Source organism: Venturia canescens, chromosome 1 (genome assembly GCF_019457755.1).
Source record: "Venturia canescens isolate UGA chromosome 1, ASM1945775v1, whole genome shotgun sequence".
NCBI lineage: Eukaryota > Metazoa > Arthropoda > Insecta > Hymenoptera > Ichneumonidae > Venturia > Venturia canescens.
The window spans coordinates 10,377,443-10,402,531 of NC_057421.1; the positions used below are offsets into that span (position 1 = coordinate 10,377,443).

The following is a 25,089-nucleotide window of genomic DNA, read 5'->3' on the forward strand; positions in this document are numbered from 1 at the left end:
GTGACAGAACCCTATAAATATTGATGTTACTTTTTCGTCTGACGGACCGAACGATTCCGAAATGCTGCACATGGGCAACGGGAGGATTGTCACTCGCGTAGTCGTTCCTTCGTGTCTGCGACGGGCATGCACGAAAATATTAAACTCCGCGAATAGCAAGAACGCATGCATGCGTGAAGTTATATAACGTAAATTACGGCGAGCATATTTCCTGTGCTAAACGCTCCGTGTGCGTGAGCAGCACGCATCATAATTCTTCCACGGGCTCATCGCCGGTTCAATTACGCACTCCCATGCGTCTTGTCTCGTTTTTTTGTTCTGACGATCTGCTGCCTTCCTCTGGGTTTCGTTTGCAAGAGAGATATTCAAATTTGACTTTGTTTTTTTCAGGTGTGGATTATCAAAGTCCGAGGAACAAATGGAAAAATGTCCGTTGACGTTTCGTGTGGAAAAATGTAACTCGTGAGCTCACTTTTATCGTTTCGTTGGCTCGAAAACGTGGAGTGGAGGGATTGATGGAAGCAATTCATATCAACGATGCAGATTGTGGAGAGACTGTGGTCTCAGGGTTGGATGGATTAAAAAACGCGGAGCTGACGAAGGATATCTGGCTAGGAAATAAAGGACCGAGAGAGAGCGAGAGAGAGAGAGAGATAAAAAGGAAGAGGGGCCCCAAAAATCCGTTGGTTGTTGGGCTCGAAACCGCAGAATTTAGTACTTTTGTACGCGTATGTCTGAGGCCACGTCGTAGCGATAGGAGAGCAGGGCAAGGGAGCGCCGAGTTTTCTCGAAGCCAGGCGACCAGCTGTTCTCAGCCTCCCACTCGCAAGTGAGAGATTCTCCAGTTGATTCCTCTCTTTTGCTGGAGCTTGTTCTATCTGGAGGGCTATCAGGATCAAAAAGCCCGAAATTTAAGCGAAGGACTTGGGAAGAAGGAGAGAAAGAGAGATGAAAAGATGAATTCTGCTCCGGCTCGTGGCGGTTGGTCCACACAGAGCCGGGCAGAGAACGTAGGACCTCTTTCGTGGTCGGATATGATTTTCATTCCTACGCGGTGAGCGAGCAAGAGCGAACGTGGCGAGGGCAGCTGTGGCTCCTTGGAAAGATCCTGAAAATACCCAGTCACGCCTCGAGTGAGGAAGACGGACGGAGAGAAAGAGACAGCGAGAGAGCAAGAGAATGATGAGGCCCTTGATCCTCTTTTTTCTATCCTTCGTATGAGCAAACGCGTAGGAGCAAACCCGTTTCGCGTAGAACACATGTCGTTGTTCGTGGGGGTGTTCTATTCGAGGATATCGATGTTTTTCTTCCTAAGATCATCGTTCCGGAGTCGGGTATCCTTGGAAATAAGAGCCTCGGAAAAAAACTCGTATCTCTCCGATCGTTATTCATAACGATCCAATTCGACGACTCGGTAAAGAGAACAGCATAAAACTGTACTGTCGCCTCGCTGAGTTGAGTTTATTCGAGAATAAACATCGAAGTGCCGGGCGTGCGAGTGATCGATCGCAGACTCTCCGTGACTCCAAACTCGCACAGCCTTCCACACACTCCCGGTGCTCTACCCTCGAGTATCATACCACTTCCGGTACAAACGAATATCCCAGATGCGTGGTAGAGTAATTAAAGCCCGCCTGGAAAAGGCTCCTCGCCGCACAGGATCTCCCCCGCAGTCCCTTCCTCTTCAACCGTCGCGTTTATATTTAGAATATACATTCGAGCCGTACACCCACCCCACTCAGCATCCTTAAAAGGATCTCATATTCCCACGTCCTGTTTTGCTACTTCTCTCCCGACGCACGTACCTACACTCGTGTGTTAAACTCACCGCACATCGATTATCATACGATCTACCTGGAGATCGATCCATCTTTTGTACCGATAAGTTTTGTCATCTTCGAGTAAATAATGTCCATGAGCTTTGTACACTCGTACAAAGCCATAGATCGACACGCTTTTACCTTTGACCGAATGCCACTTCCGTTCTCATAAATTCTTCGGGAATCAAGATTTTCGGAGACTTCCTTTCTTTTCGGAGCTAAAGAATCTGCAACATTCGATTTTATTTATTGTTTATTTTTACTAAATCGTTCTAATATTATTATTTTTTAATTGCAGTTAATCCCGAGCTGTGCGACGCGACGAAATCTTTGAAGTTTGAGCAATTGTGGGGCTAAAAGCTGCCGCGATGAAATCGAAGATGGTGAGTGAACTCGAAGGTTTGTAAGATCGCCGGAAATCGAGATTTGCATGATCCATCGGGAGGTTTTAGAGTGTAAAAGTATCGGAGTAAATATTCAATCGTGAATCGTTACTTTGTAGACGGAGCGGAGGAGCCTTAGGGCAATTGCAAGTATAACGGACGAGGTTCTTTCTTTCGGCATGAAAAGTTGTGCAGAAAAGGGTCGCTCGAGACTCACTTGCCAGTTCGGAGGTGGCCGTGTGCGGTTAGGTACTCGCACTGTGCGATGGCCCTGGAAGCGATGCTGGTTTGTGCTGTTTCTCGAAAGCGGCAGGTGCACCGAACGTTTTCGAGCGTGTTTGCCAGACTTCATTAAACGCAATCCCATCTGCGCCGGGCGGCGTCTCCTGCTCCTCGTGTTTCCAAGGAGCCAAGCGAGAGCGAGCACGATCGTCGGGACGGTGCGAGCAGGCATTCCTTCGGGAAGAAGAGGGCGCGAGGACGAAGAAAGATGGCGTGCGAGAGGATCGCGAGGTACAAGACGAAGAGGACGTACGAAAAACCGTTGGACGAGAGAGCGGTGCAGAAGCTGCTCTGGCTGTCTTCGTGCCCGAACGACGGTTTATAATGTGCCGGGTAATTCGGACTTGGGCTTGAAACGCCAGGCGATCCTTGGCTAAAAGAATTCTAAGAGGAGAAAACGTTTTTTTTCACCAATTTTTGTTTGCAGGCTTTATCTTTACGATGTTGATCTGGTGGGTACTCGGAGATAAGGAAGGTCTTGATTTCTGTTACCTCCGAGCCATTTTCCTCCTTCGATTCTATCCTTTCATGGAACCCACGGAACCAGACTCGCCGTACACGAAATGTGTACACAAAAAAATTGAAAAAACTGTACGAATAGAACTTTCACGCAAACAGAGACGAGAGCCATAAATAAATAAAGGAGAAATAAATGAGCCGAGGAAGTGTGCCACGAGGCTTTTTTTCTTCAAAGAACAAAGGCTCTCCTGGTCGACGCCGTTGGAGCAGAGGAAACGCGAAAAGAGATCTACGAGGAAAAGAAAACAAAACGCCAAAGGCCTCCATAGAATAAAGCATCACCTCGTCTCCGATTCGGCCGACAGGCTCCGGAGTGCCTCGTTTCATCTCTTCGATTCTCCGAACGCGAGAGAGGATCTGTCTCGTGTTCTTCGTTGCTACGTGTCGCGTGGCAAACTTCACGAAGCGCGTGCCGTCCTTTCACAGTCCGCCGCTCGCTGCGCGTATACTTTTAACCCTCTTCTTCCCCTCGCCATCGCCAACCTTCATTTACCATCCGCGACATATTTTCTCCTCCCGAATCCCTCCCCCCCGGCCGCTCGGTGTGTTTTTGTCACGCGGAACTCATTAACAACACACCGATATTATGTTATCGAGAATTCAGGCTCCGCCGCGAGACACGCCGACGATTATTCAACTGTACTCTGTCACAATCTCACGGAGAGTATGTACGCCAATAATTTATCGAATACAAATACAAACGATCGATAAACGCTCGTCAAATTCCCGTGTATATTCGACCGCGCGTTATTACAGCCAAGAAATATCAATATTTTTCGACGAGACGCAGTACGCTTTCAAGTTTTTTTTTAAAAAACCATAGTTTAGAACAAAAAGTTTGACAATCCTTCGTTATGACGTACAGCCGATTCATTTTCGTGCATTTCGATTCGTAGAGAAAGTTACTCATTCCATGAGATTAATACGTACGAGGAAATACGATGCATCAGTCTCAAGTTATATTTTTATACGAACAACACATGTGCGAGGGAAATTTGATATTTTTATCATGAAATTTTGTCAAGTCAACATATTTGATTTCCTCAAATTTTGATGGAAAAAAATGCCACGAATGTTCGTCGTGCGCGCAAGAAAATGAACTTTATTTCTTTTTTTCATACTCAATTCCTTCAGCACGTGAAGCCGAGTGTCAAATTTCGATAATATTACAATGTAATTTTCGATTTTATTCTTCAGCATCGACCTTGCAAAATGAATGTAGAAAGACAGCACTTGCCAAGCATTGATCGTGGATCCGGACGATTCGATGGGCCATTTCGCCTCCTTTCCAATGCCCTCGTGTTCCTGTGTGCCGGTGTGTTTTCTCTTTCATGCTCTTTTTCTTCTTAACCTGCGGAGGAGAAGGGCATCGAGCGACATCAGTCTTCTCCGGGTGAATCGTGACAATTACATTCTTTCTCTGACAAGAGGTCGAGGCTCATGAATATTTCTACACCCACAGGAGGTGCAGCCTCGTCGTTATGAGCAAACGCGCGCTTTATATTTTTTCGTCCGATTTGGAATAACGCGGAAAAGAGCAACTAGCACCAGCGTGGATGGAATTTCTTTGGAAGGGATCTTTAAATTTTTAAAGGGCGATCGCAGAGTCTATTGAGAACGAGTGCAAGACAGAGACGTCGAGCGAGAGAAAGAGAACCCCTCGTACTTGCAGTCTAACGTTTATGTGTGGGACGACGAACAGCTGACGAGCGTCTGCACCTTGAGGAAAGACCCACAGCAGACAGGTAAAAGGAACATTTTTAACAAGGCCCCGAGACACACAACCGTCGTTTCCTTTCAGAACTCTGAGAAAAGCCTCGCTCAGTCTCCCATCGTTTCTCTTTTCTAACTCCAAATTTTTTGGCAAATACAATTGCTGCGAGAAAACCAAGAAAAATAGCAATACGTTTGCAATGCGTTGAAATACAGTCGAAATACATGACAGAAATCAATTCTCCTCTCTTAATGCAACGTTTCGCAATGATTTTTTTTCGAACTCTTCGGTTTTTGGATCTTTCATTCCACAGTTTGTTCTCACAGCACGATATCACGAAAGTATTCAGTTTCACATTCATGTCGACTTTTGCGAAAGGTTTCGATTCGCGTGCCGCTCTTATAATGTATTCCTGAAATTCTGCAAGCAAAACGGGTTCATTTTTACTTTGTAAGGTATAATTTACATTTATGAGTTGCAATACCAACATCTCTGACGAAATGCAACGTTGTTTGTTTACAGGATCTGCAATTCAGAAATCCATCCAACCCCAAAGAAGATTCCGTCATTTTTGAGCAATTCGTGTTCCAGAGAAGCAGTAAAAATATTGAGTCCAATTTGTCGTTGGACGTGCAAATGTCAAAATTGGAAGTTCCTTCATTTTAAATTCTTTTTTTGAAAATGAACGAGTCGATAATGAGGCTAAATTTTGGAACGTAATTGCCAGGCAAGGAATAAATAGTGAAAAATCCTGGTCCAAAAATCCTCGCATCACGTCTTTATCGCGACTGACCAGAAAAATTGATGGGAGTGAAGGAATTGCAGAAAAAGAAGAGTGTCCGTGCGTGCACCTGCATCGCGTACTGTTTAGAGTGCAAGTTTACACTGTTTTTTTTTGTGCCACCTGCCCCGCGAGTTATATATTTTCGAGAACGAAAACAATTTATCGGGCGAGCTAAAATTTTCAAATTGTTTGAAGGATACACACCCAATTCTGACACGCAAGTGTGTTACGTTCAAAGCTTGATGCATTGTTTCGTATAAAGGGCGAGAAAAAATGTTGGTTTTTTCAACGGAAACTGAGAATTTGTTTGAGCGGAGTTCAAATATTTGCATACGAAGAGTGTGTGCCAGTCGCGTTTGCATGTCTCTGTCTCTGTCTGTCTGTCTCTGATTATTTTTCAGAAATTGAACATCGAATCGCAGCCAAAGTTCACCGAGTCTCCGCTAATAAAGTATTGAAAAGGAATCGAAAGTTTCAGTATTAGTGTAAGAAATGGACGAAAGAGAAAAGGCCACCAGCGACGAGTGATTTTCACATATGAGGCGTACCCTCGCATGAGATATCGAGGTTTCACGGAACGATGAGTCTTCAGCGGTGAAGTGATCCTCCGGAGTTTTTCGATTGGAGAAAAAGTCGAGGAATGATGGCGAACCATATGCCAAAGGTTGCCCGGAAATTGGAAAATTAGCTGCACCTCCAAACCGTTTCGTTGCTTTATTATAACTCCCACGTTACAATATTTTTTGCTGTTATTGGTCTCACTGCTCTTGAACTCACTTATAAAACGGTTTTTGCAGATGTTCGTCGGTCTTCGTTGGGTGCAAGAAACCTCCCGTTAAGTTGGAGTGAGAAAAAATGAAAACCGCCGATGATCCATGACGGAGGGCTCAAGGGGGTCCCTCTAATTACTGTGAGAAAGCGAGTGCTCGAAAGGTCGAGTTTCAAGCGAGTTCGCTTCACGAATTCCCACAATAAATTCATCGCTTCGTTTTCAAACGAAACACCAGATAGACAAGAGAGTCCCAACTATTTCTGGCACTCTGGATTGTTGCACGATTTTAATTGTTTCCCGAATTCCATTCGCGGTTCGTAGGCAACAGATGCTTGTTGCGGTATTGTGCGCCATACGACATCCGCATTGTTTGGTGCCCACAGGGATCGTCGTATCACGTCTTCGGCCCCATCATCCTGAGATCGGTATGCCGATAATATTCTTCGCAAAGTTTCGCAGCATGTGGCACAAACGTAATGAGAAATTTTGAGGAATCGAGAGGCTGAAATGAAGATGGGAAAAGTGACGATTCTCGAGTGCTCGCTCGCTCCTCCAGGATTCGAAATAAATGTGGAGTCGATTCTGTTTTTTGGCAGCAGTTGAACCTCCAGCAAAAATTGGAGTCGATTGGGAGCTGAAAGTTCACGAGAACATCGTTCGAAAGTGCTTTCGGCTCTTCTGTTCGTAAAATAATTCATTCCTGTCATTGCGAAACGTAATTTATTCAAAATGAACGATTGCTGTGCCTGTCGTTACAGTTTATTGAGACAAACCAATTGGCTAATTTTATTTGAACTTGCGTTGCACGGAATAAAGTAAAGCGTAAGATTAATTGATCGTAGACGTGGATTGAATTATTACATCGTGTTACAAGCTACGGGGACTACTTTATTTCAGTAATTAATTCGTATAAGCTATGGAAAGCTTTGAGGGGGGGATGCAGAGAGTTTCACACGGGGATCGACCAGATGACGCCCGATAAATGCTCGATTTTACAGGAGTAACAGGCTAATTGGGCGCATACCCGTGACGCTTATACATCCACGTGCGAGGGTCAGTATTCCATCAGTCCCTGAATTTTTCGTCAAACAGCGGCTATTCTCGAAGGAACGAATTCCCAGGCCTACGCGCTTCGAGACTCATTTATCAACGATTTCTAGTTTTTTATGAACGAAAGTTTCCTTTCAGCCAAACAATCGTTGGTTTCCATAGAACGATTGCACCCCCCCCCCCCTTTTTCTACATTATTATCAATGCATGGCACCTAGATAAATATTCATCGTTAAATTAACTAAATAATGTCATCTTTCACTCGGAAGTGTGGCCTTGACATTGCGAAGTGTGTGTGTGTGTGTTTCACCTTCATAAATCTTCCAATAAAACCCCATCATCAAAATTTCTTTATTTACAAAAAAGATCACACTGCGCTAACTCGTTTTCCTGCTTTCAAAGGTTTTCAGGCTCCTGCTCCTCTCGTTCAAGGAAGCGTTGAATTGTCTCGGCGCGTTTTACTTCGCCAGATGCAAGCTCCCAGAGCGGTAACCAGGAGGACGATACCAACGGCTCCACCGATCACCGCGATTTTCTTGAAGCTCACTTTGTGTGTGCATTTTTCGACTAATGACAAAAACAAAGTGTCTTTCATGTTTGAGGCACAGAAAAACAACGTTTTGAATGATGTGGCGAAAACGAGGAAATAATGAAAATAATGAGTGATTCGGTAATTTCTCACCTTTCTTTGAATTCAGATTCTTGTCCTTGTTGAAAGCGATTAGAGATACGTCTGCTATCGTGATTTTCACGTTACTTGCGCTGATGGAGATCTCGTCCTCACAGATGTAATGTCCCGTGTTGGGCGTTGATGCGAAAAGTCCCAGGCCCTTGGTCGTGTTCCTCTTCAGAACTTTCTCTGTTATCAATAAAGTCAAACGATTCCTTTGCGTTATCGAAGAATCTTCAAGCAGTTATTCGATTGGTATTAAAACCTTCGTATCTTTTCAGGTCGAGCTGACTCACCAACTGCGCCAGGGAAATGCACCGGGTCCAAAAAGAATTCGAAGATCATACTGTCGAGTGAAGAGACTTTACCGTTTTTCACGAAATTGAGAATCACCGTGTTGAGTCCGTTGTGCCCTGAATCACGCTTCCGCCTCCTCGGTGCACTCCACATGAGCTTCATCTCCGTAGTTTCCTCGGTGCAGGTACCATCGGTCAACGCGTTATTCGGCACCACCATAGTACCATCCGCTATCTAAATATAATGAATATACGCAACTATCGTCATGGCAAAAGGACCAAATGACCTGTTCAGAGAGCTACTTACCGCGTTGTCGGATTTCTCGTACGATATCGACATGCTGATAGACATTTTCGAAAGTATGCAAGGCACACCGGTCTTCCTATCGTTAACGACGTAACTGAATTTTGGCATGGTGTAAGCGGTCGTTGATATTGGAACAGTCGTGGCCTTTGTACCAGGCAGCGTCTGATTACTTTTGTCGGTTGAATTCGAAGCAGGCGGATGTTTGGTTGTTCCATGACTTCCCAAGTGTGTCAGGTGTTTCAGTGTTTCGAGGAAAGATGGTTTCTTCGTTGTTCCTTTGAGAACGCTCGGGTGTGGAGTTGTCGTCGTGAGAGAAGAGGTTTTGGCTGTCGAATTGGTCGTTGGTTTCCCCACTGTGTTATTTGCTGATTTTATGGTTGTGCCCGTTGGCAAATGGGCAGGGGTCGTTGCATGATGAAGAGCACTCTTCGGGGTGGTGACATGTTTGGTAGTTACGTTTGGATGAGGCGTCGTTGCATTCGCATGGATCGTAGTGCTGTTACTGCGGCTGGTGACGTTCATGGATGCGGTAGGTCGGACAGTCACAGGTTTCGGGATCGTTGTTTCCATTGGCACTTTACTCGGCTTCGTGACCTTCGATGGCTTTATCGTGGTGGGTTTGGGGCTCGTACTTCCGGCGGAGGGTTTCGTCGTTGCGGTATGATTCGCTGGATGAGTGGTGACGTTGGAATGTGCTGTAGTACTATTCACCGGAGATGTCGTCTTCGGTGATGCTGTCGTAGCGTGCATGCTGTGATTAGATTTGGCGGTAGTTGTTTTGGCAACGGTTGTTGCGGTCGTATTTTTGCTGGCGTGTTTTGACGCGGAGGAAGGTTGCGGTGTCGTCGAGGCGACACTACTTTTCGTTGTTTTATGCGGACTCTTGGATGATTCATGTGCGTGCTTCGTACTTTCCGTATTATTTGTTGTTACAAGTGGGACGACAGTCGTCGAGGTGTTCGCCGAGTTGGTAGCGTTCGCTGACGCCGTTTTCGGCGGCGCGGTCGTCGTCGCGTGATGATTTGTCGTCGGCGTGGAACTTTTTCCTGAAGCTTTCGTACTGTTTGTGGAATTCGTTGTCGAAGAGGCGGCAGTTGGCTTTGGGGTTGTCGAAGTTGACGGTGTGCTCTTTGACTTCGATTTTCTTCTCCAAGACTTGGATGGACGCTTCGTCACCTTCCCTGGTTTCGGAGTCGTCGTGGAAATGGATGATGTCGTGTTCCCAGAATGCGTCGTACCGTTCGATGGGCTCGCGGTAGTTTTGACACTTTTAGATGTCGCACTCGACGGCGCGGCTGTCGTCGACCCGTGGGAGCTTCCCTTGCCACTCGTTTTGTTCTTCGCCTCACTCGCATTCGTTGGAACCGTTGATATCACCAGACTCAAGGTCGAATCCTGGAACATCGAGGTTGTCGCATTCGTCGATGATTCCACTGTCGTACTCCCTTCTGTCGTTGTACTTGTCGTTCTTCTCGAATGGTGCCGTTTCGCTAAATACGATGAAGAAACAATGAACTATTCAACAGCTGCAGAACATTTTCTTCTAGAAAACTTGTCCTTCAGAAAATCGATTCTCTGATTCCTCTCTATGATTTCCTCGTTTTGATGAATTCAAATGAGACTCTTCCGGTTCGTAAATTACAGTTACAAGTAATTTTGGTTATTTCGGTTTTCTTCATCAACACTTTTACCGTTTAAACGTACGAAGTAGTATGAGAAACAAATAGCGCAAGCAACAAAGTAGTTTTCATCTGCCGTTCGCCTGCAGGTTTAGCAATGAATTGAAGTAATCAGTCGTCGAGGTAAAAAACAATAATTTATGCTCAGCAAGTTCTAAGTATCTAGAAACGTGGCAGCGTCTCGACGCCAAGTATTAAAAAGAAAAATTTTATAGGCAGAGCGAGTCAAGACGAACCGTGTGTTGATGAAAAAAATGAAAGTCCCATATGAAAATGTGATTTATGCGCTTGCTATGATAAAAATTTTTTCTTCATACCTCGGTCGAAAGTACGCACTTTCGGCCCCGATTTCAGGGCCGAAAGTTCAACATTCCTGCATTGGTAAAAAAAAAAACACGCTCGCTGTGACAGCGGGAGCAAAAATTTTTCTCTGCACACCTCAGTCGAAAGATAACATTTCTGCGCTGTCAAAACTGCATGCGCTTCATTTGTCTCGGCGGGAGCAAAAACTTTTTTCTGCATTCCGAAAGGTTTGACGTAATTACTTTTTTTACTTTTGACGTTTGACGATTGAACAGATATTGCTTACGTGTTTTTTGAAAGGTTGGGTCTAGTCATCTGCAAACCGTACGAATAAGATTATGTTATTCATTCGGAAATATGTTATGGAAATGCCATATTATTTCCAAGCACTATTATCAAAACAGTACAAATCCGAACGAATAACACACATTTATCCTTCCAGATAAAATCAATGTGAAAACCAAAAATAAAGTGACCAGGCTGATAAAATGAATATAGTCGTTCGGAATAATGATCTATTTTCAGGTTCATAGGAATGCAAATATTCATATTAATTATCTTTGCTAATATCTTGTTTTTTTGATGCCTGCCCCCCCGACCAGCAGCACTCGCTTCGCTCGTGCAGCAAATGTCGGGGGCAGGCATCAAAACATCTTCTATCGATAGATGCGTATTTCGGAAGAAACGTACTTTCGACCGGCTATGAAGAAAAATAGTATACACTACACGGGCAGAAGTTTGATAGCCCTGAACTGCGCGTCAAATGCCCTCGGCTTCGCCTCGGGCATTGTGACGCGCAGTGCAGGAATATCAAACTTTCTGCCCTTGTGGTGTAATATACTATTTTTACTCTCACCTTCTGGAAAATGGCTAAAATCTAGTTGTAAAAATTAGGGGGTTCGATTTCGCGATCGATTTTTCTTTCCGTTCTCAAAGGTCTCAGTGATTTTAAAAACTTTTCTATTCTCAAAATTACGTCTACCAATGAATTTTTGAAGATCATTATCAAAGCAGAGGCTGGAAACACCACACGCTGAATAAAATGGCGATAAAAATGGAATGATAAGAACAAAATACGAATAATCAGGGCACATCTTACCCTCGGTGATGGCGAGTACTGCCAAGCCAACAATAAACAACCCCCAGATGTGTTTCATTTTCAAAATCACTATTTTCAAAAAAAAAAAAAAAAAAAATTCTCAACTTTGTTTCATCCACTTCATCACACCGGTATACAAAAGGCTATCAAAAGATCGCGATATCGATCGACAGCAATGTTGACTTTGCTGCAATAAGAAAATTCGTTAAGAAGCGACGGAGAGAAAGCGAAATTGGTTCGAAGAGGTGAACCGCGCGTTGTCGAAGTTGCGGAAAAACTGAAAATATCGCGGATAAACTGAGCGTGGTTATTGAAGACGATATAATTGTAATACCCAATATCAGTGGATCCCCCCACCAGCGTGAGCGTCGATGCATCATCAATTGGTAAAACACTGTCGTACGTGGTTTGTTCCTTACTCATTTTAATGATTTTACCACGTTACAATGTCGTTTGTTCTGCTTGCTATTGTAACAATCAAATTTCATGTTTATGCCCTCTCCGTCTTGGAATCTCCGTGCATGACATCACATTTCTTCCTCATGACATTGCGTTTGCTCTCTTTTTTTTTCATTTCGTTCCAACAATGATTAAGGCCGCGGAGGCCGTACCGTCACACCTAAAAATTGAGCACTTTCATAAACCTGACAACTCAAGTTACTTTTTTGCATAGAAAAAAAAGTAACGACCTTGAAGTTTCTTTTATAGCGTTGTCGCAAATCTTTTTCATGACTTCATTTCTCTCCTGGTAGCACACGGAGAAGGAAATTTATGAAAAATTAATGGAACGCAACAGTTTTGACTTGCCGTCACGGAATTATGAGGATTTTTACCATAAACGAAGTAAATTTTTAGTGAAAATTCATCAAATTTTGTAAAACATCGAATTACCGTAATTCCAAATGAAGATTAACGATGTTTTTGGTATAAATGATCGGACTTCCGGTTAAGATAAATCATGCTCGAACGATCGTATTTTATGATCGTTTAATTCGATCGATTTTTACTCCCCAATTAATTTAATTATTGTCAGAGTTATTGATTCGACATTGTAAATAAATTTTTTCAACTTGTTTTTTGGCGAATGAAATTACAAGCCATTCATTAATCGGGGATCCACCACCGACTGAACCTCAAAAACTCTCTATAACCCCGTGTATTTTTATTCATATTTGAACACGTTTATCTCAATAACCAATAAGACGAACCCGTTAAATTTAATATCGATGTGCGTGCACGCACAATTTAAAATTCTATGTAAATTTAAAAACCTAAGAAAATCGTTTCGTGCATGAACTACCTTAAATACCCGGTGACTGTGGCATTGCAGTACCTTTCATGTAATTCCAAAGTACCAAAAGAATCGGATTCATTATACAAACCATAAAAAATCGTATTTTTTGTCATTAATAACTTGCACGCAGTTGCATCCACGGATCGATCAAATCCATTAGAATGTAATCATGTGTTGGACGGTTAACGTGTAAATTCCATAAACTCCTCCTTGAAATTGAAATGCAACGGTTTTATGTCAAAGATTTCAAAAAAACAAAAAATGTTTCAGGCGACCGGAACAAACCCTTCGATTTATTGTTGTTGGGGGAGGGCGTAACTCAACTCGTGGTTACGAAACCGGTAATTTTCTGAGCCGGAGGGGGTGTCGGAGAAAAGAGGTAAGTTTTTGTGTGTGCATGCTCTTTCTTCTTGGTCATATACGTGCGTATATAGATATAAATAGGAAGTGCGGTTACGCATAGAACAAGCGCACACGACGGGAACTGCCCAGTCTCTGCTCCCTCTCTCGTCACGCATATTATTATCCTGCCGCAGGAGCCGCGTACTTAAATGCACCGTCGCAATCCAGCTCGCTCGCCCAATCTAGCAGTGACTTGTAAAAAAGGCCCGCCAATGTCATTGATATCCGCAGCTGTCCGGCGAACGACATTTATTGACTTCCTTCGACCGAGACAGTTTTTCATAATTTAACGATTAATTTCGTTAATCGAGTCACCCCCGCGTGGGCCCCGACAGGAATTCGACCATTATTTTCAATGTGTGTTTTTACTTTTTACAACCTCCGCGAATCCATTCTCAAATTTAGGGCCCCTCAACTTAAATAATTGAGATAATCGCTCCGTTCGATTTCTACTTCAATCCTACACGCTCCTGCACCTCCATCTGCTCTGATAAGCACCAACGACCCTCGACAGAAACGGATTTTTTCTAGTCTTTCGTTTCGATCGTGGCTCGAGGCCAACGGCAAGAAAACAAAATGTTCGTTGGACAAATTCACTTGGTTTTTTACCACTTTCAGTTTCACTTCACTCCATCAATTGGACCAATAATTGAAGTTAACAGTAAATTATAAAAAATGGGATAAAACAAACGAAAGTTTCTTTTCATGATATTTCGCTTGACGCGAATTCGTTCAGGTGCCCTAAAACTTTGCTGATTCGACGAATTATTTTTATTCGCTTTTTCCCACTATTTTGTCCAATTTATAAAACATTTTAGTGCCAGCATCGAAGCGAATATTCCGGTTGAGAGAAATGGGATTCGTTGGGAATCAACAAAATGTTTTAGCGAGTTCAGTTCGATGCAGTTTGTAAATCGAGTGCGTTTATATTTCGTTCCCTGTAAACATTTCATGCGAAAGCATCCTCGTTTCTCTTCGTTAACTTTTGACTGAAAGGTGAGTAAATATGAATGAAGAATTGTGAGCAGCATATTGACGGTGTTTGAAAAATATCATCGCTGCAGTTCATCCGGTGGGATATTAATCGATACGATTTTACCGGCAGTCCTTGGATCCTGAAGAATACAGAAAGGCTTTGTATATAGGTAACGAATTCTATTTCCCCGAAGCCGAGTTATGAATAGCACTTTTATTGAACGTTGACGAGACATTTCGCCGCTTAGCTGGTTCGTGACTAACCGAGACCGGCTTCGACGTCCATGTAAATTAACGAGCCGAACGAGACACTCGGGAGAATGGGCGCATCTTGCGCGAGGAGAGTTACGGCAATTGCCATCGGTAAACATTGCGATAATTCGTGTCCCGACTATTTACAATCGTGCCAAGCATTTTTAATTTAAAGGCACGCTGAAAGATCTGTAAAGCATCGAATATTAACTTCGTATACAATTCATCACCAAACTGTCCATCTTCGCTAACGATTTTAACGGTAATTCTCAACCACCGAACTCGCATTTCAACAATATTCATAAACTACGGATTTTCAATCGATCAGAGGCTTCGTACGTCCATCAGAAAATCGATTCCGACTCTTCAGCCGCACTCTGGTACAAAAATAATTGCACCCCACTCCAACCAGAAGTTGGACATTTTTCTCCCATTGATCAATTCCTGGGGCTGAACTTGAGGGGGGGTCCTGCTTTAGAAAATCAATAAATCGATTGCTGTCGGGAATGTTTTTAGGACAGACGGAAATAGCTCACCTTTTCGGTATAGTTTCAAGGATATTTAAGGTAGGAGTCGCGCGACAATCGATATTAGACGAACTCGTGATTTTTAAATTATATCATTTTTACGTGATAAACTTTCATATGGCTAAAGGATTTAATAGGTTACCGAACATTATATCAAGAAATTTACGATCAAAAATATAAATATAACACGGCATCTCATGAGAAACCCATCCCGCCAACACTATGACTGCAGAATTCATTTCCTTATCGATTAGATATAGTTTATGTTAAAATTCCTCCTCATAGATTGTATTATAAAGATTCCAATGTGACCATAAAAATATAAGGCCATCGACACATTGGAAGAGAATTTTTAAAATAATCTCGATGAAAACTCAGAAAATGGCATGAGATCGACTCCCATGAAGTGGCTCGATAACTTGGCAACGTTAAGAATGTATACATATATGTATACTTTTCGTGATAGTCGGCGAGTTTGGAGGCTAGGATGTTTGTCGACTGTCAGGTGAGAAGAGAACCGATATGTATGTATTGAAAAACCGAGTCAAATAAGCAATCATAAGACATTTCTAATCATAAATTATTAAATATGATCTTGTATACATTTATACGAATACGGTTTAAATTGCCCTAAGATTTATTCAATACAGAAAACCTTTCTTATAACCTATTTTATTTGGACGATTAATAAATAGTCATTTGACCATAGGGTCGCGCGACTCTTACCTTAAAAAGTGCAAAAACATTTTTTCAATGTGAGAAATACTAATTTGTGCATGGTTTATGCGTCAAGTCTAATTGTCGAAGTTTCTCAGCTGGGTACAATGTGGAGATAGTCAATTCAATTTTTTTTTTTCATTTTCACATATTGTTCTTCCATATGAACCTGTAAAAACCCGAAAAAATTGCGAAATTTTATATTTTTAGCGAGTTTCAAAAAAACGCTCCTTAAACAGAAGAATAGCACTTCAACGTGCTGTAAATATATAATTTCGCAATCTTGTCGAGTTTTCATAGATTCATATGGAAGGGAAATATATGAAAATGGAAGAAAAATTTGGAATTTTCGTTTCGGACAATAATTACGATCTCCACATTATACACAGCTGAGAAATTTCGACAATCAGGCTTTGCGCATAAACCACGTACAAATGGGTATTTCTCACATTGAAAAAATGTTTTTGCACTTTTTAAATATTCTTGAAACTATACCGAAAAGTTCTCTATGCTAAGTTGATTCGTCTATCCTAAAAACATTTCCGAAAACGATCAATTTTTTTGACTTTCTAAAGCAGGACTCCCCTTAATCTCCGGAAAGCCGCGTTCAAAAAAAGAGTTCGATCATTTTTCCAACTTCCATCCTTAATATTCTTTTTTTTTCAACGTCTGAGCCTGTTCGAATGAAAAATTGAAATAAAATATTCGGTCTACAAATCATTGAATAGAATTGTGCTGATGGTGGAATCTTCGTCTGCTTCCATATAAATTTCAGGTTTTTCAGAATCAAAACTCCAACAAATGTTGGCTAACGTGGCTCAAAATGTTGCATTCTGCTCGCTGGACTTAAACTTAATTGTAAATGAAAACGACGTTGAAAAATCTGAAGACTTTTCGAGTTGAAAAATAATCAAGCATGACGGATCGAAATCGAGCGGTCTGAGTCGGAGAAACGAGGGTTTGGAAATAATCAGTGAAAACAGGTGTGCAGCCGAAGGGTTAACGGACAAGTTTCCATTTCAAATAGCGTCGTTTTATTGTTGAGACTGCGTTGCAATCTCATGCTCGAGCGAACTTCATCGCTTCTCGATCTTATTGAGAGATCAAACAAACGGTCCGCTGCAGCGAAATCAACTGCCCGCTTCATTGAACCGCGGACGAATAAGTTTGCTACAAAAGCATCGAGAATTAAGTCAGTACGAAGCTCATTGAGTTACAGAAAACACGAAGGGGACAGAGGAGAGTGAAAGACGACGAAAAATCACTCCCCGAGAATGGCCACGTGCCTGAGAGAGGTCAACGAGCATTTGATGCTGTAGACGCGACAAAAGCAGATGAAACCAGCGACGAAGAGCGAGCTGCCTTAACCAGGAACGAGATACATACGAAATTTCACAGCTGTTCCTCAATCAGCGATGTTCGAAAGATGGGCTCATTCGAAAAAATAAAAATATAAATGTGTGCGAACCGAGGAGGGAAGAGAGGGAAAGAGAGAACCGCAGGAGAGAGCCATCAGAGGCGAGACATTAGCTTTGTAGTTGGACGGTAATTTCCGATGTTTGTAGTTCCCAGAGCAAAAGAAAAGTCCGCATCCTCGCGGTCATTACCTTCCCGTACACAATTTGTCCTCCTGTGATAAATGTTCAGATTCCTGTACGAGCTGCGGACCTTTTCCCAGGTGATGCACATTCGTCGCTGCGGGGGTTCTCGTTAACCGAGGGTAGACGAACGAGAGCTTTCCTTTTTTGGCGCTACTGCAAAAACCCTCCAGTAAATAACGCTCCTGCAGGAATTTTCAAACTTCTTTTCTCAACGCTTCCTTTCCCGTTGGGTCTGACGAGCTCCGCGTTAATAAAGAAGCTGCAAATTCGTTTCAATAGAATTTTTTCTTACGAGTGCTGCTTCCCAGAGTTGCTCAATCAAATATTCAATGAAAATGCACTTTATCGCTTCCGAAAATACGTTGCTCCGTTAAAATACATTTTGAAAAAACTTTCGTTTTACTACGAGCATGTCTGAGGGAGATAAAACAAAAAAAATGCTTCACGATGTCGTTAAGGTACAAGGGTCGATAGCAATCTCGAAGCGATTCAGTGGGCTCGCCTGGCGAGTGATTTTGATCGATTTGGGGCTGTGAGCTGGAGGCGAAACTACTAGGCAATAATAACACGATGTTCCATCCAACGCACGCCTTGCTTCGATCTTTTTCTTCTTTTCCTCCGTTCGACCAGCTGCCTCCTTCCTTTCCAGCGTGTGCGCTTCTCCTCGAGTACTATTTATAACAATAAAAACACGAACTTCCTGCACGGACAGAATCCTTTTCGTCGGAGTCCTGACGAAATCTTCGCCCGGAAGAGCGTGCCGGATAAACGGCAGTGACCAGCACATAAAAAAGAAAAACGTTGGAGTCTACCATGATTTTTAACTCCCGAAAAAAAATTGTTGGAGCAATCTTCGATGCTTTTGCATCCCTGTCGATATCTTCATGACCATCTCGCACCCCTCGAAACGGCCACAAATTCTTTCGAAAATTGCCTCCTTCGTCATAAAATCCCCAACAAATGTTTTGACACCTTCATTAGGGGGCCTTGACGAAAATCCTGAAAATACGGATTTCGTGGGAACCACGAATTCATGGACTCGGGATAAAAATTTCTACAAATTTTTTTTCCTTCCCAACTTTTACTCAAGTTTTCATGATGCTAATCAAGATTTTTTATTCACGCGCTTTTTACTGGCAATTGTCAAAGAAAATGCGAAAAAACAGTTAAGGCAGTTCGTGCACGAAACGATTTTCTTAAGAAAGTTTTGAAATTTACACAGAGTTTAAATGTGTAATCTTTCCATATAACGAATGAACGCTTCTTACGAAGTTTATGAAAAAATACACAATAACAGTGAAGTATGTAATGAAGGTTTGGGAAAAATTCGAGACAATTTTCTTACTAGTAATAAATATATATTACGGTAAAGATTGAACGAAATTGGTAATGAGCACTCGTATTACCTCGCATTTGCTTATTTTAGCATTTTGTTTCTTCTTGGCTTGGTCCATTCCTGTCATTGCCTTTTGTCTTTTTATTAATACTTTTTTCTTTATTCATTTCCCGTCGTGTTTTCCCTTTCGCTTTCTAATGTGATTTTTGACGTAAAAAACTATAGAATTTTAGCCAGGAACGAATGAAATTTTGGGCTCATTCGACAATGATGGATTTTCGATTAATTAATGGCTTGTAATTTCACTCGCCAAAATACAAGTTGAAAAAATATATTTACAAATTTGAATTAATAGCTCTGACATTAATTTAGAGACACTCCTAAAATACGATCGTTCGGGCATGATTGACCTAAAAAAATGAAGAATTAGAAAATTGAGAGTGACTGAATCACAACTTTACTTCCCTGCGATGAAAATAGTGCAGTTTTCCGTCATTTTTTTCAGTTCATTCAAGACGATTGGCGGAACCTCACAAATCAGCCTCGCTTTCAGTCGCAGACGATGAAACACTTTTTCTGCAATTTCGCTAAATTGAAAATCTTGGGAAATTGAAGCACAAAATCGTTGATTTGACCCTCTCAACTCAATGGCACCACGAAACAACGTTTTTCTCGTTCATAAAATCCGTTTTTTCCCGAACCGGGAAAATTATTCTGAATAAAATCGCAAAAATGGCTCATTCTGAGGACCTCGGAGAGGTCCGATGATGCGCATAATTATATGAGAGATTTAATTACTAAAACAAAGGAATCACTGAGACGGAGAAAAAGACGGTTAGCTCCGATAATTTGAGGAAAGGTCGAGGGTGCGGGTTACGAGAGTGTAAGAAATGGAGGCGAGTGTCTCGTGTCAAATTTCCCGAGTGTCATCTGCGTTTCGAACATCCCTTTCAATCGGTAAGGCACACGTAACGACAGATTGAAGGATAAATTCGATACGTTTGTATCGAGTTTCCGGTGCGTCTCATCGGATCGGTGGGTGGTTCACTAGAGTAAGAAGCGCGGGGATGCGCGAGAAAAACACGAGCGAAACGCGGCTCCGTGTGTCGTGTGTTTTCGAGGTAGCGACGTTCAGAAATTCTCCGTTATTTCAATAAGACGAAACCGTGAATCATTGTTGCGTGTATCGTGATAAGCTCTCTTGTTCAAATAAATGAATACGCTTGATATCGACTCGTGCCTCTTTATTAGCTCGTTCCGGCTTAATCCTCTCGCGAAAAGTGCGAGAGAAAAGAGGAGGAGGAGGGGGGGAAGGGGGCTCGGCGAGAGAGAGAAGGAGAGAGGGCCGAGTGAGAGAGCGAGGGAGACACAAATAAAAACACAGACACATCCATCAGATTACGTCACCGCGATTCAGCAAAAGCACGAGAGAAAACAAAACGGTCTTCTCGACGCGAGCGTGTGTCGGTGGCAGCCCTGCCAACGATATTTTCTACCCTTTGCTCCTTTGGAATTGAAAATATAATGAAAATTATGAACGCCCCCGTTTGAGGAATAAGGAAGCAGATAAACCGCTCGAAATTCTACATCAATCACTCGCCTACCGAAATTTTTATTCAGGCGATAAAAACGAGGAAAAACGTCCGCTCGATTTCCCCTCTGAACACCCAACCGGAAGTGCCTTCGAATCATTGGTTGTACGGAAATTCAGATGTTGATATTAGCAGACTTGAATAGATGGTCGGGCGACTCCACGACCGAACGAAATTCGAGGGTCGCTCGTTCCCCACCCCCTCAATAGAAACCCCTGCGTTATCTATCGCCTAGGCGCGAGCAATAAATTCATTCAATATTCGAATCTAGGACGAAAGGTGCACGGATGCATGTGAAATTCTAGTCAACGAGTGACCGGAAGTGAAAAAGTTTCACGCACCGCTCTCTCACCGCCGATACAACCGAGCCGTTTTTCTCTCCAGCGATCGACGTGACCCAACAGAATTAAGACTTATAAATTATTTATGTACTTCCTGGTACTTACATTCGTATATATGCATAAATATGGGCGCTGTACACGCACGAATTGTTTGCTCGCGCGAGTCTTTTTCGTGTCAATATTTTACTCGTACGTAGCAAACGCTCGTACGAAAAGAGGCGTAAGCGAGACTCGACTTCGAGCATCCGGAAAGGAGCTACTACTCTTTGCCTCTCAGGGGCCTGCAAACACGGTTTTTATACAAGGTGTCCGCGGTGTGAATCCTAACACTGCGCTTCAATTCCGCGATAATCGCTCTCATGAGAATCGCTGGGACAACAATTTACAAAATTCGTCAAAAACACTGCGGCGATTTCGACTCGGGAAACGACGACGTTTTGTTTCGTGGCTCGAAAGTCTCCTCGAGGCGCGAGAAGAAAATCTTCCTCGATGGATTTCAGTACGAAATTCATCGTTCTTTTTTTCCACAAAAACGATCGTGAGAATTCCAAAAACATACGGCCCAGAAACAGTTTTTGGTATTTAACGGAGTTTATTTTGGAGGATGAATTTACAGTTCGGACACCCTGTGAACGGGACAGAGCGCCCGCAATTCGTGTATCCGCGGAGTGTGACGGTTCGGAGCAATTTTCATAAATTTCATAAATTTCGCTGGTCTCTGAGAACCGCGAAACGCATACACATGTGCGGTGAGAATTTTATCGAAATTTAAATATTGCATTCCGGCAAAAGTAAATTGGGAAAACAAATATTTCGATGTGTACAGCATCGAAGAGCTTTTCTCCGGTACTCACAACGCGTTTAAAGATTCTGAAATTTTCGAAATTCATAAGTACTTCTGGGATCGATGAAAAATATTTTCAGATCGAGGTGCTCTCGAGTTTTTCATCCCTTGTCCCCAAGACTATAAATAAATATTCTAAATCTCTCACAATCGTGACGCATCGAGTATTTTTCCGATGTTTTAACGAACAGTGTCTCGATCCATCGCGGCGTTTACGGTTCGTGAACATTTTTTTAATCAGTTTAACAGTCTCTTTTATGAGAAAACAATAATATTTATGCCCGCTCAACGAATTATAATGATCGGTAACACAGACACGCTCGACCGAACGGGAATGTTCCGCGTTTGGTTCACCGGGCCACCCACCCAATTCAGCACAAACATCGAGTGAGGATTTGAAGATCGATGGCGGAGAGGATTGAAAAAACATGTGACTCCGAGCGAGACAAAGTTGGCACGTTTTTGTTGTTGCACGCGATTAAAATCAAATTTAATAAATGCCCGGCTAAACATAGCGACGATTTTTCCTCGTTTGTGCCAATATTTCGAGTCAAAATTCACCTTGCCGATGGCTTTCGCGTACTGTCTTTGCTACCGCGAGAAACATTTTTCGCAATTCGAGTTCTCCGGGTACGGACCTTCCGATCTGCAGACACTGGAACCCTTTTTTCTCACAGGTTCACCAGCGCAATTCGTGCCTGAGAAAAAGAGGCATAAAAAATTATTTTCCTCCTTAAGGATGTATATAAGGTCAATTCCGCAGTACATCTATTTATTTTTTAAGGTTATGTTTTATGTTAAAACGTCACTGGCGAATCATTTCTGTTTGCATTTTATAATTTTTAATAAAAAAAACTATGTCATTTTGAATCATAATTTACAATTTTTAATAAAATTAATATCCAATTTGATAACTGTGGTCATGCACGAGCGAGTTAAACCCAAACATCTCCACAACGAAATTGGAAACAGTGGTTTTTTTTGCGTGAAAAAAACGATAAAAGTTTGAAGTTTATAAAAATCTTTTTTTTGGCCGTGCGTTGCGACAACGATTCATATACTTTTTTATCATTTTAGTTCGATTTTGTCAACTTCCGGTACAAATGACACGGAGTTAAATGCGGCTTTAATTCTTAAATATTTCTTTTTAACCATCGGCTAAGTACCTTTTTCTTTTCTTTTAATCGATGCAACGTGATCAACTCTATTAAATATTTCAAATTCATGGAAAGTTTGACACGTCGATATTTTTTACATACACCCTTAAATGATAACACGAATTCGAAGAACTTTCCTTTGTCACGAATGAAGAATCTTCGCCTCCGCTCCGATCCGATGCTTCGCCAGTTTTCTCACTGCCTGAAAACGGAACTATGTCGGGACTCGGAGCGGTTACACGTGTCGCTTGTCGTCGGAACAATTCACTCGCAAAGATCTTCCCGCGCCTCGAGTGATGTCCGCTCTAGAAAACGTTGCTTCACCCAAGCAAAAACTTCACCTGCGATCCATCTCGAAGACAATTGTAAATTTCTTCACACTGTACGTCCGTGGGCAAGGCTTCGGGTGGGCTTTAACGATCCAGTTGTTAAGAAAGCGTGCATTGTGGCGCTTCTTGCTCACTTTTAACGGCGAAATTTATGTTCCGTAGCAATATTCGCCACGTGTTCGACTTCTCTCGCCCACAAAACCTGAAGTTTTCTACTGCAGGGAGAATAATTTCGTCGATAAAGTAACCGACTTGACAGGCGCGTAGGCAAACCGTTTTTTCACCGACAAATTTGAATCACGAAAATTTCTTACGCAAAAAGCGGAATCTTCGAGCTGTTGAATAATCGAGGACTGGAAAAATCTTCTTTTGTTGCTCCAAATTCGTAGGCGAAGGATTGAAAGTGAGTCAAAATTCACGCTGTTCTAAGGCGCTTGACCGAAGCCTTTGTGTCGAAGCAAGTTTGTGTCGAAGCAACTTTGCCAAAGTCGAAGAGCAAAATACCCCGGAAAAGCTTTTTTCGAGCAAACATCGAAACTTTGACCTCAAAACCTGTCACTTCGTCGTTGCATTTTGGTACCATAAAAAAATATATTTCAACAAGCAAATTACTGAACTTTTTTGAATATTTTTCTTTTAAACGAAGCAAACTGCTTGTGAAGATTCGTCCTTCGATTACTCCAGAGAAACAAAAACTGTAAAAGCGTTCTTTCCGGCTCGATGAGTGTACAAGCTCATCGAGCATGAGTTTTCCTCGACGCACGAATAGAGAATTATGGAAAGTGGCAGTTTGTATTTCAGCAGAGTCTTTTTGTCTGCGGGGGTGAGAGCAATAAAATAGTTGGAGCTTCCTCCGCTCGAATTTTATAGCTCTCAGTAATTGCACTCTGTAAAAAAATATTTCATGCGAGCCTGTGCAGGATACAACGGTTTTCCATGCTCGATTGATGGAACGCTGGGGGTAAATTAAGTGTGAACGTATTTATGGAGCGATCAGTCATTTTCGAAGATGGATCCAACGATTCCGGGGGGGTGGCTCTGCAAACCGAAGCACCGGGGAGAACATTTTGGAAGGAAATTGTGAGAGTGGATTTTTCGAAGGGGCAGAACAAGTCAGAGCGGTTGATTGTTCAGGTGCGAAAGACGCTCGAGCACTTGAAGGTCTTCGCAGTGTCCGGGTATACAAAGGTAACATTGACCCATTAGTTCCATGCTGGGGGCACACGCGAGCCATATGGCGTTCTCCTGGCTGCTCTCGGTCTCTCTTTTCGCGATCTCGTTTAAAATTCGCGTTCCCCGGAGACACGGAACGAAGGCGCGACGCTTATTTTCTCTCCATCTTCCATCTTTCTCTTCGTTCCTCTTCCGCCAGCGGTCTGTGCCTCGAATTTTATATCGCGCGATGTTTTCGTCGCCGGCCTATCAATTTTCACTAAATTCAAGTCAATCATGCGGACGCACACGTGTCATCGACTGCACTCGATGGACTTCGCTTTCGGAAGTCCGCTCGACTCTGTCCCTCCGGGTACGCCTCGAATTCTGTATTTTTCCTCCTCCTTACAAATTCCCCGACGCAGGGACTTGTCAACAAGTGTTTTCTTCAGAAACAACTGCGCCGTCCTACTTTTTGTTTCGGTTTTTGTGAAAAATCGAGATCAATTAACGTGATAAATTAAATTTCAACGGTACGCACCCACCAACGACCCGACCTTCTTTCTTCGGTTTTTTTTCTCAAAGATAGGTCTCCTGTCATACCGGATATCCGCGATGTGATAGTTGCTGCTTCCTTAGTCAAAGTTACGACTGCTCTCTTGCTCCATTATCGAAAGACACACTTACTGTCCATTGTGTCAGGGCTAACGAAAACGATGCACCTGCATTTTTACGGCTCCGCTCAGACAGACCTCCCACACCTGTACAAGCAACGAAATAATTTTAGCGATAGCCCTCCAATCTTGATAAGGAAAAATTTGTTTATAGACAATTCGTCAACGTCAAGTTCGAGATTTCCATTAAATGCTATTCTTTTTCACTCATTTTTCCT

The 25,089-nt window shown here is 42.6% G+C and overlaps 1 protein-coding gene and 1 long non-coding RNA gene across 4 annotated transcripts; one reads left to right on the forward strand and one right to left on the reverse strand.

Moving 5' to 3' along the window:
- Nucleotides 1-4,228: 4,228 nt before the first annotated feature.
- On the forward strand, nt 4,229-7,012 carry LOC122415578 (uncharacterized). Its single transcript, XR_006261944.1, has 3 exons — nt 4,229-4,749; nt 5,241-6,166; nt 6,300-7,012. It is a non-coding gene; the product is annotated as an uncharacterized lncRNA (long non-coding RNA).
- LOC122415561 (mucin-5AC-like) lies at nt 6,978-12,098 on the reverse strand. 3 transcript variants are annotated; one of them, XM_043427780.1, is made up of 5 exons: nt 12,013-12,098; nt 8,598-10,087; nt 8,291-8,525; nt 8,007-8,183; nt 6,978-7,912 (listed from the first exon to the last, which is right to left on the reverse strand). In XM_043427780.1, the coding sequence occupies exons 1-5, from the start codon at nt 12,056-12,058 to the stop codon at nt 7,752-7,754; spliced, it is 2,109 nt and encodes a 702-aa protein (XP_043283715.1). In that variant the 5' UTR covers nt 12,059-12,098; the 3' UTR covers nt 6,978-7,751. The 3 variants fall into 3 exon arrangements, with proteins under 3 accessions (XP_043283715.1, XP_043283725.1, XP_043283707.1); XM_043427790.1 differs by lacking the exon at nt 12,013-12,098 and adding an exon at nt 11,679-11,938 and having other exon boundaries at nt 6,978-7,891; XM_043427772.1 differs by lacking the exon at nt 12,013-12,098 and adding an exon at nt 11,679-11,938.
- Nucleotides 12,099-25,089: the final 12,991 nt, after the last annotated feature.